At 36.5% G+C, this 16,568-nt stretch overlaps 1 protein-coding gene across 1 annotated transcript in view; it reads right to left on the bottom strand.

The window, feature by feature from the left end:
- Positions 1 to 15,769, bottom strand: part of SLC9C1 (solute carrier family 9 member C1) — a 78,605-nt gene extending 62,836 nt beyond the window's left edge. Inside the window, exons 1-6 of the mRNA XM_046003307.1 lie at positions 15,619 to 15,769; positions 14,390 to 14,490; positions 11,709 to 11,837; positions 8,141 to 8,306; positions 4,831 to 4,959; positions 1,284 to 1,445 (exon numbers count right to left, since the gene is read on the bottom strand). Coding sequence (XP_045859263.1) covers positions 1,284 to 1,445; positions 4,831 to 4,959; positions 8,141 to 8,306; positions 11,709 to 11,837; positions 14,390 to 14,490; positions 15,619 to 15,769 — 838 coding nt within the window. The remainder of the gene's footprint in view (positions 1 to 1,283; positions 1,446 to 4,830; positions 4,960 to 8,140; positions 8,307 to 11,708; positions 11,838 to 14,389; positions 14,491 to 15,618) is intronic.
- Between the last annotated feature and the right edge of the window lie 799 nt (positions 15,770 to 16,568).

The raw sequence follows: 16,568 nt of genomic DNA, 5'->3' as shown, positions 1-16,568 counted from the left end.
AGCCCCACATCGGGCTCTCTGCTCAGTGGGGAGCCTGCTTCCCCCTCTCTCTCTGCTTGCCTCTCTGCCTACTTGTGATCTCTGTCTGTCAAATAAATAAAAATAAAATCTTAAAAAAAAAAAGAAGTCATGGATATGCAACTAGGCGATATTGGCTCCCTCCTATCTGTAAAAGGAAGGACATTGTATAAGTTGGAAACTAAGTAACTAGCTATTATTTCCTGCACATGCTAACTCCAAGTCGTTTACAGGGCTGTCTTGAAGAGCTAGGTTGAATGATATTCTGGGGCTGCATCAGAGAAAATAATAGGGTGAATTATTAATATCTGCCATACTTCCATGAGGAGGAGGGGGTGGCAAATGGATTAACATTAACATATTTTTCTAATATTTAGTCTTGATCTGTAACTTCTATTTTGATTTCCTTTTTGATCGAAAATTTATCAAGAAAAGTATATTTAATTTCAGGCTACTAGAATGATTAATAAAGACCTTACTTTTATAATTAGTAAATGCATTATAGTAAATATAAGTAATGTAATTATAGTAAATATAGTAAATACACTAAATATAATTGTTATTGAACAGTGTTTCAGATTTTATTAAAATGCTCTTCAAGTCTAGTTCATTTCTGTAAATTGTCTATGGGTATGTGTAAAGGATATGTCTTCTGTTTGAGGAAATAAAATTTTATATTCTGTAAACCAAGCAACTTTTTTTATTTATATCTTTTTATAGCCATCATTATTTTTTGTCCAACTACTTATGAAATTATCTGGGAAAGGCATGCTCAAGTATCTCATTGTAATTATGATTTTGTCAAATTCTTTTGGCTTTTATAATCGTATTTGCTTGACATATTTTGAGACATTGATTTTTGTTGTATAGAAACTAATATTTTTATCTTTTGATAGGTTGTTTTAACAAAAATATTCCTCCTAGATAAGTTGAATTTGGTTTTGTTTTTATTTTTTTTACAAACTTTGCCTGGTATGCATTTTCCCAAATCTCTGTTTTGCATTTTTCTGTCATTTTATTTATTTATTTATTTATTTATTTATTTTAAAAGATTTTATTTATTTATTTGACAGATAGAGATCACAAGTAGGCAGAGAGGCAGGCAGAGAGAGAAAGGAGGAAGCAGGCTTCTTGCGGAGCAGAGAGTCCGATGTGGGGCTTGATCCCAGGACCTTGGGATCATGACCTGAGACAAAGGCAGAGGCTTTAACCCACTGAGCCACACAGGCACCCCATTTTTCTGTCATTTTAGGCCTCAGACTTACAAAGTAAAAAGATGAGGTTCAGAATTGAAACGCTGAGGCTTATGTGATAGACATCATCTCCCAAAACAGTAGATATCCACAGTTGAATCAGTTTTGAACATAGAATTCCAAACAAGAAACTTGCTAGAAAATAAGACCAAATTTCAAGCAGGATCTCAAAGACTGTAAGAAAAGGGAGTAAACAGAAAAGAGTTACTAGAACTTGCTTGATCTTAAATTTAAGTGATACTCTGAGTCAACTTTTCTTTTTGTCCTTATCTTTAACAATAGCTTATCCCCATTGGTATGGATGGTATTTTCTTATTCCTAAATTGAAACAGTTCCCATTCAAATGCTGAAAGCTATAACAAATTAGCAAAATTCAGTCAGTTTTTTTAAAGAGCTTCTTTCAGTGTCCATTAAGAAATACACTGGGTGTGGTGCATAAACAATGAATTCTGGAAAACTGAAAAGAAATTGAAAAATTAAATGAAAATTTAAAAAAAAGAACTGTGAGAGAATACATTTCTGTTGTTTTAAGCTATCAAAAAAAAAAAAAAAGAAAGAAAGAAAGAAAAGAAATACACATGTATTCAGTGCCATACTATGTAACAAACTTTGGAGATAAGGTTGAATGAGAAGTAGAAAATCCCCAAAGCTCTGGGAATTTATATTTTATATCTATCAAGGTACATACAGGAAATACAGAAAAAGGAATGCCTCTTCTGGGTCCTAGTGGAGTGAATCTCCTGTATTGTTTTGGCTGGTCAAACCAACTGGTTTCCCTAGGTCACATCTGCCCTAGGCATGGAGGTAAGCCATAATGGTAATTTGGGGAGTCTAGTACCACCTGCAACTGAAACTGATCGGAGGTAGGCTCTGATTTCAGAAGGAGGTAGGGAACTGGAGTTAGAAGACCCATTTGAAAGTTGCTTTCTTTTTATAAAAAAGAAAAATAGTTTCTAATCAGTAAAATGTTTATTAAATGGAATTACTACGCCAGAAAAAAGTAAATCCATTATTTCTTACAATGGTTTTAAACTCCTAACATGCAAGCTGGGAAGGACAGAAATATGAGTACAGTAACTCCTCTTAGTATTCCCCTTTGTGGAAAATGTGCTAACTTCAAAGATGGAGCAACATTATTTAAATAATTACCTGAATTTTAAAAATAATAATTATTATGAAAATTACTGATTCACTATTATGTCAGTTTATATAAATGAAATATCAGTAAATCTTATTAAGCATCTTTTTTTTTTAAGGAAATTTTTCTTTCAAATCTATTAAAAATTCAGAGAAATCCCTCATGGCTAGGGAAATAAGTTCACTGTTCTCTTCATCCTTCAGCAGAGTTTTTATTATTATTGTAGTTGTTACTATTATTGTTAAAATAGAATGAATATTTATGGTTTTTACTCCTCTGAACCTTAAACACAAAATTCTGTTCCATTAATTTTATCAAAAATTATGAAGCAAGCTCTGTGAAAGCAAGGACTACTGTGTTCATGGTTGAAGCATGAGACCTAGAATAGGAACTATCAGAGAGTACATATCAATAAATAATTGTTCATTAATGAATGAATGAATGAATTTCCATATCAGTAACCACTCCTTTTTTATTGGTTGCTTGCCAGTGAATATCAAGAAAGTTCTCTTGATTAGATTGCAGGTATCAACTCTGATAAGAATCCCTGAAATTCTGTAGTCAATCTTTACGATCTTAAATGGAGCCTAGTAGAACAGTGGATCAGGTTTGGAGGCTGGGCATGGATCTGTCCGACCAGCACCCATGACTATACCTCTTTGTATTTTTTGGTTTTCTGAGAGAGTGGTCCTTGAGTTTTTAAGAGGCTTTTGAATATAGACATCTTTATGTTGCTCACCTTCATCATCTTCAGGAAGTTTTGTGGTGAAAGCCCTCTGAGAGACATAATACAGATTTTGGAAGAGGTTGAATGTATGTGGTATGTGGTTGACTTCCTCACACACCACAGATGGGATATATGAGGCACTTAAAGAGGGTGTACCTTCCTGTGGTAAACTAGGGTTCTAGGTTCACCACAGATGTTCCAAGCAACCATGACCCAGGTAAACTAATTGAATACAGAACAAGGTTGAAGGTGAGTTCTCCTTATGTCGAAGTAGGGTAACTCTCCACCATTTAGACCAGCTCCTTTGAGGAAGACATGAGAGGAGTGATGATCCCCAGAATGGTGTTCTTGGGAAAGAACAGTCTTTAATTCTTAGTTTTAGGCATTGATTATAAATATGTGAGGCATAGATGGGTCAGAATAGAGGTAAACAAGATTCCTGGCTGCCCAACAATGAAGTACTCTCCAAGGACAGGGAAAGCAACTACATCTAGCTAAAACTTCCTCTTCTGAGTGGTTACAAAAGTAATTTGAGATATGCTTAATTGCTGGGGATAGGGGATAGTGGAAGGCTCTTACTTCAATATAACTTATTATTTGGCATCATACAGACCACTTTGCTGTACTAGAATGTGGTCTGGAAGCTCTTCCTAAATGCTCTTTTTTCAAGAGAATAGGAAGGTGAAATGAAATAATGCTTCATGAGGCTTTAGAGCACAAAAGACATCCAGAGAGTGGAATAGCATATATCAGCAATTTTCTCAAAAAGTCTATAATCATTACTTTTCTAAAATTAGTGCAAATGGCAACACAGTAAAAAAAAAAATAAAGTAAATAACTCAATATTATTTTGAAAATATTAACTTCATGGACATCCTTAAAGGGTCCTATAGACACACTCTGTCACCACCCTGCCCAGTGCAGTGACTATACTTTGAAAACCACTGTTGCAGGAGGAGGGTATGGGGTTTTAATCAGGTAGGGGCACTTAAAATGCTTCCGGAACTCCTGGTGACATTATATTTCTTGTCTTGAGTGCTAATTGCTCATTTGTATATTTTATAATCATTCATCATATATATATATATATACTATAATCATATAATATACACACACACACACACACACACATACACACACAGATATATGATAAAGTAATAAAAGATACATATGTTCAGGGTTATCTGAATGGGCAAATGAGCTCATGAACACCTCATAATCTCTCTATTTACAAGCACTGCTCTCATGCTCTGAAGATGGCCAGTAACTCCATTTGGTCCCTGAGCTGACAGCTTTTGATGTTGCCTGTGGGGGAGATAGCTCCAGTGAAGGGGAGGGCAACAGCTGCATCCTCTCCCCACTGGCAGATGCATTACGTGGCTTATCTTCTGAGTTCCTTTTCAACACTTACAAAACAACATTTCTCATTCTGGTCAAGCATTCTGTCTCAGCTTAGGTCTGTGGACTGTTGCCCCTACAATCATCCTCATGAAAGTCCCAACCCAGCCTCAACTAAAACCACAATGAATGTTAAATAAGGGAAGTGTGGTAGTGCTTTGTAAAGGGTAGATCACTATACTAATACAATTACATTTGTACAAGCATGACTTATTATAAGATATTATAAAACTCACATCAGCTTTTAGAAAATATAGGGTTCTGATTTTAATAAATTTAGAAAAATAAGTCCTTACCTAAAGAATGGTTCATCTTCGTTTTCAGGCTTACATTAATATCCTCAATACTAGTAAACACAATCAAAGACATTATAGCGGTCATCAGACTTTCTCCATTAATTAAATTGATGAGGCTTCTAGAAAGACCTATGGAAGAAAAAATATTTTGCTTAAGGTGGGAAAATCATCAATATTAAAGAATAAAATTTTATTATCAAGTAGGACTATATATATATATTTTTTTTAAAGATTTTATTTATTTATTTGATAGACAGAGATCACAAGTAGGCAGAGAGGCAGACAGAGAGAGAGAGGGAAGCAGGCTCCCTGCTGAGTGGAGAGTCCGATGCAGGATCCCAGGACCCTGGGATCATGACCTGAGCCGAAGGCAGAGGCTTTAACCCACTGAGCCACCCAGGCGCCCCTCAAGTAGGACTATATTCTAAGCTATAAATTTATACCACATACTTTACCCATGTACTTAAATAGACTTTAGTCATGCTTGAAAACTCCCTTCAGACAAATTTAATTATGTATCAACTGTAAGTCTGGACTCTGTAATTAGGAACTAAACTAATTGTGGTTGACCACAGTTTATGTAAGAAAGATGATCAGCTAAAGCTGTCATTCCTTGTTTTAAAGCCCAGATCAGAACATGAAATTCACTATTTTTTTTTTAAATTTGGTGACTTATCTAATATCATGTATTTAAGGCAAAAAACAATGATAGAGGGATAAAGGAAATTCATAAGCCAAATTTTTTTTTATAAAGATTTTATTTATTTATTTGACAGACAGAGATTTCAAGTAGGCAGAGAGGCAGGCAGAGAGAGAGAGAGGAGGAAGCAGGCTCCCTGCTGAGCAGAGAACCCGATGCGGGGCTCGATCCCAGGACCCTGGGATCATGACCTGAGCCGAAGGCAGAGGCTTTAACCCACTGAGCCACCCAGGCACCCCCATAAGCCAAATTTTAAAACATGGTACCTAAGCAAAGTATTAGGGCAATGGTCAAGATAATCTCTCTATGATTAGAAACTTTCCTATACATTCCTTTTGAAGATTTTAGAAACCAAGCTCTATGAAACGGAGAGCACCTGGATGTGAGGTACTCCCATCCTAACTTTCCTCCATTTATGAAGCTAGTTTAGATATCTATCAATTATCATTTTTCTCTTGTAGTGGCAAAAATATAACTTTGAGCCACTTACTGATTTTTTAGACGTCCAGAGGAAGGAAATGTTATTACATCATCCAACCACTTTATGATCACAACCTAACACAGTAAGTCTGCTTTTATAAGAGAAGAGAAGTCAAGGCATTCTGTTCCTGTGGAAGCTCAAGTGCCTTGATGGTCCAGTTCTTCACCTCTTTACGCATTCGTGCCCTTTGCTGTAAAATTGCAGTCTCTCTCACCTAAGATATCCAGCCTGTTTTGTTATGAGACAGGATGCAAACAGAGACTTCAGACACATTTTTGCTTCCTATCTCTTGCATCTCTGCCACCATCATGCTAGTGTTCGCTGGCTGCACTACTGGAAGACTGTGAGAGATACGAAGAACAACGGTGGATCTTCCCAGTTGAGGCCATCCTAGATCACATAGCCCCCAAATGAACCTCTCCCGGACTGAAGGTTCATTAGCAAGCCCAGTCAAGATCAGCAGAGCCCAGCCATACTTCATGACTGGCAGGCTCATGAGAAATAATAACCGCTGTTTTTAAGCCACTGTGCTTTTTCTTAATTGTTGAAACTCAGAGTTATTCCTTACAGAGAAAAACCTAACTGGTACTGTTATAGAACTATTCCAATTTGGAAAATGGACTACAAGATGTAAATATTTGAAAATGAACAACTGACACGGGGGCCTAAGAGGAGTCAACCGACCGTCAAAAGACAACATGAATATATTCATGTACTCAGAAGCCTTGGCAGACTTTGTGTGTGTATGAAAGTAAAATAAAACAAATATAAAAATCTTGCTTTGAAAACTCAGGCAAAAAATGTCACCAAGAGAAAAATATTTTATTGTTCATTCTTATTTTTTTTAATACGCAAAATGAAGAGAAATACAAAATTCCAAAAGTCATGGCAAGATGACTAAAATGTATGAGCATAACTTTGCAAGTTAACCCAAAGAAATCACTTATTTTTGAAAAATATTTATTTATTTATTCAAGAGAGAGAGAGAGAGAGAGACAGAGAGAGAACACGTGCATGTGGGGGAAGGGAGAAGGGCAGAGGAAGATAGAGAGAGAGAGATCATGACTCCATGCTGAGCGTGGAGCCAGACACTGGGCTCAATCTCACAACACCAAGACCAGGACCAGAGTAAAAACCAAGACCTGGGTGCTGAACCAACTGTGCCCCTAAGATGCCCCCACAAATAAATTTTTTTTTTAAGATTTTATTTATTTATTTGACAGACAGAGATCACAAGTAGTCAGAGGAGGCAGACAGAGAGAGAGGGAGGAAGCAGGCTCCCTGCCGAGCAGAGAGCCCTATGCGGGCCTCGATCCCAGGACCCTGATACCATGACCTGAGCCAAAGGCAGAGGCTTAACCCACTGAGCCACCCAGGTGCCCCACAAATAAATTATTTAAATTCAACAAGGACAAGCCAGGAAATCAGTGGAATACTAACTAGATTACAAGATTATAAAGTTAAGAATGTAATGCTCTCAGGTAGCATAGAACTTTACCATATCTTTTTTTTTTTTTTAAAGGTTTTGTTTGTTTATTTGACAGAAAGAGACACAGTGAGAGAGGGGTAGTGGGAGAGGGAGAAGCAGGCTTCCTGCAGAGCAGGGAGCCCGATGCAAGGCTTAATCCCAGGACCCTGGGATCATGACGTGAGCCGAAGACAGAAGCTTAAGGACTGAGCCACCCAGGCGCCCCAACCAAATCTTTTGAGTAGAAAAAGGGCTGGCACTGATAGAGTCCCCATAGAGGCAGGGTTGGGTGACAGATGTTGACACTTCCTTTTTCCAGAGTCTTATTTCACAAGCTTAATCTCTGTTTGTTCCTGGAAATGTTGGCTCAAGACAGAAGGATGTATAAAGTCAAGGATTACAAATAATCCCATTTTATCCCACAATTGGATGAAATATATATATATATACATATATATATATATTTATATATAGTAAATCCATTACTGGCATTTCATTTTGTTCTAAGGATCACTAACCTGAATCTCCATGTTTAATCCCCAGTGTCCCAGAATCCTATTTTACATAGTGAAAATCTACATTGAATAAAATATCTTAAAGCTAGATACAATAAACACAGAACATAATATTTCAGATGTAGGAAAAGAAAAAATATACCTACCAAGGTCTCTTATAGCAATTGCCGTCAGCATGGGATCTGAACTCACAAGGATAGTTGAAAATAATAACCATGGTGTGGTTTCCAAAAGTAATTTATCCACAGATGCCAAATACCAAAGAATTAATATATAATTCATCACAAAACCAGGAATTGTAATTAAAAGTACCTGCAAAAAAATTTTACAGATAGAAAAATCAGATTGCGTTTGTATCCTATTTTTAAAAGTAGATTATCAACCTTATTTAATAAACAGCTGCTTGCAACTCTGGAAATAAGAGGCAAATATTGCAGTGAGACTCTTAGGCCCTATAACAAACCAGTTATAGGAAATATCATACTGTCATTAAAAGGAAACTTTCATTTTCTTGGCGAGACCACTGAATATACATATGTATGTGTAAAGGTGTATGCACACATACAGTATATACACAGGCATATATACACACTTAACTATGCAGAGAAGTGAAACATAGGCTATTAACATAGAAAGATAGAAGACAAGTTTGAAAGAAGTCACGAAAGAAGAAAATAAGATAATAGAAGAAATGTAGAGAAATGGCAGAGGACTCTAGAAAAGATGGGAAGAAAATTCCTGTTATTCTACAATTGGAACCTGGTCTTCTGCCTTCCTACCATTGCCTTCTGCTTCCTCTTACTACACCAGTGGCAGCTATGTAGCAAGATTCCATTCCCAAAGGGACTTAGAAAATGTGATGGGCCTGAAGCTACCTATAAGACTAACATAACACAATAAAAAAAAAACACACACAAAAAAAGAATTCAGAAATGCATCCCCAGGGTCATTGCAGCATTATTTAAATACAATAATGTAAATTTACACCATTTACTTTATTTACAATAATATATACAGTAATAAGACATGGAAGCAACGAAGTGTCCATTGATAGATGGAGTTGATAAAGAATATGTATTATATATACAATAGAATACTATCCAACCGTAAAAGAGAAGGAATTTTTGTCTTCTGCGACAACATGGATGAAACTTGAAGGCATTATGCTTCGTGAAATAAGTCAGAAAAAAGGAAATACGGTATGATCTCATCTATATGTGGAATCTTAAAAAAAATAATAAACTGAGCTCATAGACACAGAGAATAGATTGGCAATTGCCAGAAGTAGAGGAGGAGCAGGAAGTTGGTGAAAAGGGTGAAACATTAGATATTTATTCACCATCTGCTAGGCAATGAGGGATCGGGACAGGACCTAGAGAGGTAAAGGGGGTCAAAATGTACAAACTTCCAGTTCTAAATAAATCATGGAGATGCAATGTGTAGCATGGTCACTGCAGTTAATAATACTGTACTGTATATTTAAAAGTTGCCAAGAATTTAGCAACAAATTTAAAAAAATTTTAATTATGTGGTGATGGATGTTAGTTAGACTTATTTTGATGGTCATTTCAAAATCCATACAACTACCAAATCATGACATTATATACCTGAAAGTAATATAATGTCGTATGTCCGTTATATCTCAATTTAAAAATAAAATAAAAAATAAAAATGAAAAATTATAAATATTTCATAATGATATTCTCAAATGCTCTTACTCCAATATTAAATTAAAAAAGCAATATATATATATGTATATGTACCTATAGGAGTCTTGTGACTAAACTTTATCATACATCCCTAATTATTTCTTCAGAATTTCAATAAGTAATATTAAGGGCATGCACCATTTTAAGGTTTTCCATAGAGATTGTCAAACTGCCTTCCAGAAAGGTTTGCCAACAAACATAGCCACCAACAGTGTACCAATCACTCCCATTTAAGACAATTCTCCAGAGAAGTAAAATCAAATGACACCCCCAGGTTCCTGTCTCAGTTTTTGCTACATCAGGAAAGTCATGCCTTTCTCTAATGAAAAACTACAGGCTCTCATTCTTTTGTTTATTACATGTTTATTCACCATCTACTAGCAATGAGGCATTGTGTAGGCTCTAGAGAGGCAAAACCAAAGATAGTTAAAAAAATAAAAAGAATTCAGAAGAACTAAAATCTTAAAAGCTATCTTCTTTCTGATTATTTTGTTCTTCATTTGTATGAAGTCATGCATGATGAATTGGGGAATAGACTCTAGTTCAGGAAGCTGGGGTGCTAGTGCTAAGTGATTTGGTTGTCATCTAATCATACATCTCTTCCTGAATCTTAGAAGTGGCATAAAAATAATGGATTGTTTATATGCCCTGTTGAGCCCGGGATCTCCTGAGAGGGAGTCTTTGGTGGATGAACCTTGGTGACAGCATTAGAAAGGTGTGAGAAAATCAACGCCTCCTCCGTGATTAACCTCTAGGGTGTCTGTGTTCTCATGGCAAGGTTTTGATCATCTGGAGAGTTGTATAACTAACTCCTGGTCAAAGGAAAAATTAAAATGAGGCTCTGAGATAAGAAGACTGAGGGTCAGGACACCCGAATCCTAGTACTCCCACCAAATAGCTGTCAACACCCCGATAAGTCACAAAGCATATTGTTTATAAAAGTGGTTGCAGTAATTCTGTTCCCTGAATTCACACCACTGGAAAGTTATCTCCAGCACTGACTTGGTTAGTCATGTCATTCTTTGCTTTGGCTAAACGGAGCAAACGCGATGAAGATACAACCTAAAAAGCATTGGCAAATTGGAGCTGGCTCTCTTCTGTTGATGTCTGAGACTCTGCAACCGTCATGGCAAGAAATCTGGAATAACCTTCTAGATCATGGTAGTGACACCCACTGCCTAAATCCAACTCTAATGGTAACTACCATGCATGGGGCCATCCAGCTCATCCCACCTCAGCTGACCCAAGAGTTGCAGGAGACAGCTCAGCAGAGATCACCCAAAACCAGTCTGAAGTGTTTTTTTATCTCTATTCTGTTCAATTTCTTTTCTTTTCTTTCTTTCTTTCTTTTTTCCTTTGGTCATTTGTCTGAACTCCCATTTGCTTGGACTCAAAATAAAGTAAGTTATTTTAATAGTTTTGTATCTAATGTAGTTTAGGTAATGGCCTTATATTTACAAAGCTGTTTTAATTACTTTGAAAGAAATATATATCCTGCTTAAGATTTGGAGTTATTTTTTTCCGAAGGTCTTTCCTTGATGGGGTTCAAATATCACATGATGAGAAAAAAATCATGATATTTGGTGAATTAGAGTTAGAGCTGTTTCTGTGAGTATTCTCCATTTTTGTTCATGTGAGTAGGGAAGTTTCAGAAGGTCGATATTTAAAACACAGCTTTTATGAAAAACAATAAAAACTGGACCAAATATATTTTGTAATAGCATTTCAGAGTTAAAATTACAACTGGCATTATACTCTTCAGATTTTCAGAATAACTTTTTTCCTCCATAGGTTTTTCTCCCCCTGAGCTTTCAAAAACACTGGACAATTGCTCAGATATGGTTTATTCACTAAAATACACAGCTGAATTTACTTCTCCCACACTTTATATTTTTCCTTGTCTTCTTTATTTTCTAATTTAGACCAAAATTTTAAAAAATCTGAACATAGACAACATAGAGTAGGTCATGAGTGAATGATATTAACGCAAAAGAGAATGTCTTACCTGCCAAAATAACTTCTGCAGTATGTAAATATCCATGTCAAAGGCAACATTAAAGATAATTATTGGGGTAAATAGATCAAAAAATATTTTTGGACTCATCCATTGTATGGCATCTGCATATATTTGGACCTAATAATATAAAAAATATGTCATTTTCTCATTTATCCATCCTTCTATTAGCATAGATTACATGCCAGGCACTCCTATCTCTAGCAAAAGAGAAAAAGATATATCACAATGAACAGGTGTTCAAATATTGACTGTATTGCTTTTCATCATTTTTTCTTTTTTAAAAAATTTATTTATTATTTTAGAGAGAGGGGAAAGTGGAGTGGGGGAGGGAGAGAGAGTCTTAAGACTTAAGCCCCGTGCAGGGCTCGATCTTACCACCCTGAGATCATGACCTGAACCGAAACCAAGAGTCAGACACCTAACTGACTGTGCCACCCAGGCACTCCAGATTTTCATAATTTTCCATTGCATTATCTCCATGCCTATTTTGTTTTTTAAACGACGGGTATAGAAAGTACATTGATAGTGGGTACAAGAGAATATGAAGGAGATCTTCAGGCATACAAGAGGAAGACATGTTTCAGGTGGATGGATTATCATGCACAACCATCCACAAAGGAGCAGGCAATCATATTAAATTTCAGAAACTACAAATAATTAACCATGGCTTACAGAAGATGTGTGTGGGAGAGTAGCAGGAATAAAAACTGGGAAGTTAATGCTGTTAATGAAATAACTAATTAATGGTGTTTCTCACAAATTATTTAGTTGATATTTGTAAATCCTATTATGGGCATCCACTCAACATTCTGTTCATTAAGGAAACACGGATTGCCTGCTGTGTTAGGTGGTATCTTTGCCTTGGGAGGGATGAGTCTCCGTGAGTCTCTTGTGTTTCTCCACGTCTTATCAGTGGAGGCATTGATTGCTTTTCTTCCAGACTAACTTTCAAAAGTATTTGTATGGCTAACAGCTTTGGAAGACAGAGCCAAATGCCCTTCTTGAGAGCAAAGAACTGGCATACTGTGCTGTACAGTGTCTCCGTCTAGGGCAAGAGGTCAGGAGAGCTTACTGCCCATCACGAAATATTCAAGTTCTCTAAACTCAGGTTTCTTCTCCTATAATGCAATCCGTCATGTATGCAGGTTTCACCGGGCTCTTTTTTTCTCCCTGTGGGTACTGGGGCTCATGGAACAAGAAGCAGAAGAAGCTTCTGCTCTTGCCATGAGCAATAAAGGCTTTTCTTGGGCCCAAGCGTCCCGTGTCTTTTGCCAGGATCATGAAACTGTGGCAGGCTAACTTATTATTTGCAAATAGAGTAAAATCTTAGACCCTGCACAGTTCTTGATCTCTGTTCTCTTCTTTTAAAAAGTTATTGACAAATAGAAAAGTTGATAGAAGTACTTAAAATTGCATATAAGTCAAAATTGTATGGTTACAAAACCTCTTGATGACGAAGTAATAATCTGGTTCTTATATGGATACATGTTTTTCATAATGTTCATTAATATCACTGGTTACACTTGTTTGGAAGGCCAATCTTTTTCATACATGTTCTCATTCACGCTCCGATTGACTAGAGTAGGTGGAGAACTATGGCCCGGGGCCACATCTGACGTAATGCTTGTTTTTGTAAAATAAATTCCTATTAGAACACAGCCATGCGTCTCACTTACATATTGCCTATGGTCGCTTTTGAACGATAATGACAGAGTTGAGTAATTGTGACAGAGCTCACGTGGCTTGGATAACCTAAAATATTTACTGTATGGCCTTTTACAGAAAAAATGTGTTACCAACCCGGGGCTAGAGAACTATTTAATGTGTCAATGATGCATTCTACATCCCTTATAGTAAAGAGAGTCTCTCTCCTCTACCTGACTCCAGCTGTTCTCAACTATTTATAGCACCGTAGCTGCCTTGACTACATCTGTGATTTGCCTTCCTCTCACTTCCAACTCCAGGTAAGAGGTTCAGCTTCTGTTTCTTGAGATCTTGTAAGACACACACCTAAAGACTTAGCCTCTATTCTAATGCCTCAATTCCCTGTAAAGCGTTCCTGAGGCAATAGATTGGTTCAATGTCAGAATTCTCTTGCAACTAGAGTCCTGTACCAGCCGCTCAGGGTCTCTGGGCTTCTATCTTATTAGCCAATTCTTGGGATGCCTGAGTAGCTCAGTCGGTTAAGCATTTGCCTTTGGCTCAAACCATGATCCCAGGGTCCTAGGATCTAGTCCCAATCAAGGCTCCTTGCTCAGCAGGGAGCCTGCTTCTCCCTCTGTGTGCAGCTCCCCCTGCTTGTGCTCTCTCTCTGACAAATGAATAAGTAAAATCTTTAAAGAGAAGAGGCAATTCTCATCTAAGTTTTTGAATTCTGCTTAAACTCTCATTAGCTGCTCATACTCTCAGTAGGTGTATGTGAACTTATTCTCTGAGGTGCCCAACTCCTTATAGATGGAGGCTCTGTTTGACTACGTTTAGCTGAATCTCAGCTCTGTCACCCTTGGTTCCTTTGTTCATGCATCTGGTCTGACGTCATCCATATCACAAGCATCCATAGACTGGCAGAGCAGTGAATTGGCAAGTATTTTTGCAAATTTCCTTAAGCCATTTTTGTATTTGTATGAATTTGAGATACAGTACAAAATACTCATATTTACTATACACACCTGCTCAGATGTAAAACTTAATATTTCAAAACCGCATCCAATTAAAAATAATATCACAGGGAGAGGAATTGGAAAGTCTTTTAAGTGTAGATTCAAAAATGCTGCAAAAAAATACATGTTTACTGAAAGGCAGTGAAATATCACATTTATGGAACTTTAATTTGATATGTTTTCTTAATACTGAGGACAACGCAATACTGTTCCACTTTTCACTTACTTAATTCCTGTAATTGAAACCTCTCATACTTAAGCACATTGAATTGGTATAATTCTTAATCTGCTGGATTCTGTATTTGCCTCTTTTATGACGTATCTCGTTTCCTCAGTATCTTTAGTAAATATTGCTAGCAGTCATTAGGTCTTGGGTTATTACTAAAATATTTATAGCAATTTTTGTACATGCTATATATCAGATACTTGTTTCTTTAACGATCTCGCAATAAGAGTTTAATAAATAACTAAACTTTAATGAGATCTCCTGGTTGATTCCCAAACTAACAATGAGGAACCAGCTATAAGAATTCGCCCAATGAGAAAAGCTAGCTTCCTATATTACTGGTTGCCTATTACACATTAGAAAGCCTGTAATGGATTGTTATCAAAGTACAATAAGCAATATCACAGCGTTTCCTTCAGTTTAATGTTTTCTGCCTCTTTGTAATATAATTTTTAATCAAAGAATGAAAAAAAGTGTTGTCTTTTGATTTTTATAGTATTCTTCTCATAGAAGGAGGCATCATTTATTATTTGAACAAAACCTATGGGACACCCTACCATGTGGTTAAAAGATAACCGATATACTCAGAAGACTCCCCCTCATTTTGAAAATTCTTTGCTCAAGTGAAGAAAGTAGTACACAACTAGTTTTAATATATGAATGAAACTATAGTTTGTGATCTTTCAGCTAGCAATCAAAATACCCCAACTCTTAGTTTTTGGCTCATCTGCTTCAATTCTTCCCATCATTTAAATCTAATCATGACCTACCAAGTAAAAAGTGTGAATATGTTGAATCCAAAAGACGATAAACAATATGAATTAGACTCTACATATCTCTTTTCAGGGGCAGATTATCATTGGATTCATTTGGTTGATAATCTTGGGTTAAAAGTATGAATTTAGGAACAAAATTCTAATTTTCTATTACTGCTACTTTCCCCAGTTCTATATGGTGAAATTTACAAGATGTAGCCATAGAATAAACTCAAATAAAGAAAAGTTATACCTACCTCCAACTGTGCAGACCAAGGACAGTATTAGAATGATTTCAGGGAGATCTTCAGAAGCAGTCATAAACATACTTGCGAAAAATTCCTGCCATGTGTTATAAAGTCCTCTGGTAGTAAGAGTGGAATTAGACAGATTGGAATTCAAATCCATTCTGTTGTTTCTCACAGACCATTTGAATTCAACTCTTAAGACTCAGCAAAACTCTCACAGGATTGCAGGATTGTAAAATTTGCCTTCTTCCTGGGCTTCTAGTACATTTCTTAAAAAAAAAAAGAAAAGAAAAGAAGAAGAAGAAGAAGAAGAAGAAGAAGAAGAAGAAGAAGAAGAAGAAGAAGGAGAAGGAGAAGGAGAAGGAGAAGGAGAAGGAGAAGGAGAAGAAGGAGAAGAAAGAAGCTCACATTTCTCCTTAATTATTTCTGGTAATATCTTAGGATCCACCAAATTTTGGAAAGGCTCTGCCTTTTATGATGCTTACAATTTGAATGAGATAGGAAAGGTACAACCCCAAGTGATAGAGACTAGCCAGTGTCACCCTGCGTTCACTTACAATGCCAAGCACTCTTCTGCTGTTATTCACCGTGCATCTACCCAATGGTGTGAAAGGAGTTTTCATCTAACCAGTTACTGGGACCACAGACTAGTGGAGATTACTTAGTTCTGGGGATGGACAACTGAAGGGTTTGCCCTCAGTTTATCTGAGCCTCTGGAAGCATGTCTGGCAGCTGTTCCAAAGGGGGAAAATGGATATGATCAGAATATTCTGATCTCTTTTGCTGCTCTCTCCAGACAGGAGTTAATAGACCATGGTGATATTCCATCTTAGCATTCTTTTATCTAATTTAGGAGCGATGAGCCAGGTTTTCTCTAACTTTGTATATTTATATAGTAACCAAGAACATAAGAAAAATGTTGAAACCAAAAAGATTTAAAACAGGGGAGTTGTTACATG

This window comes from Meles meles, chromosome 4, assembly GCF_922984935.1.
Source record: "Meles meles chromosome 4, mMelMel3.1 paternal haplotype, whole genome shotgun sequence".
Taxonomy (NCBI): Eukaryota; Metazoa; Chordata; class Mammalia; order Carnivora; family Mustelidae; genus Meles; species Meles meles.
This window is presented reverse-complemented; position numbering and strand designations above follow the sequence as displayed.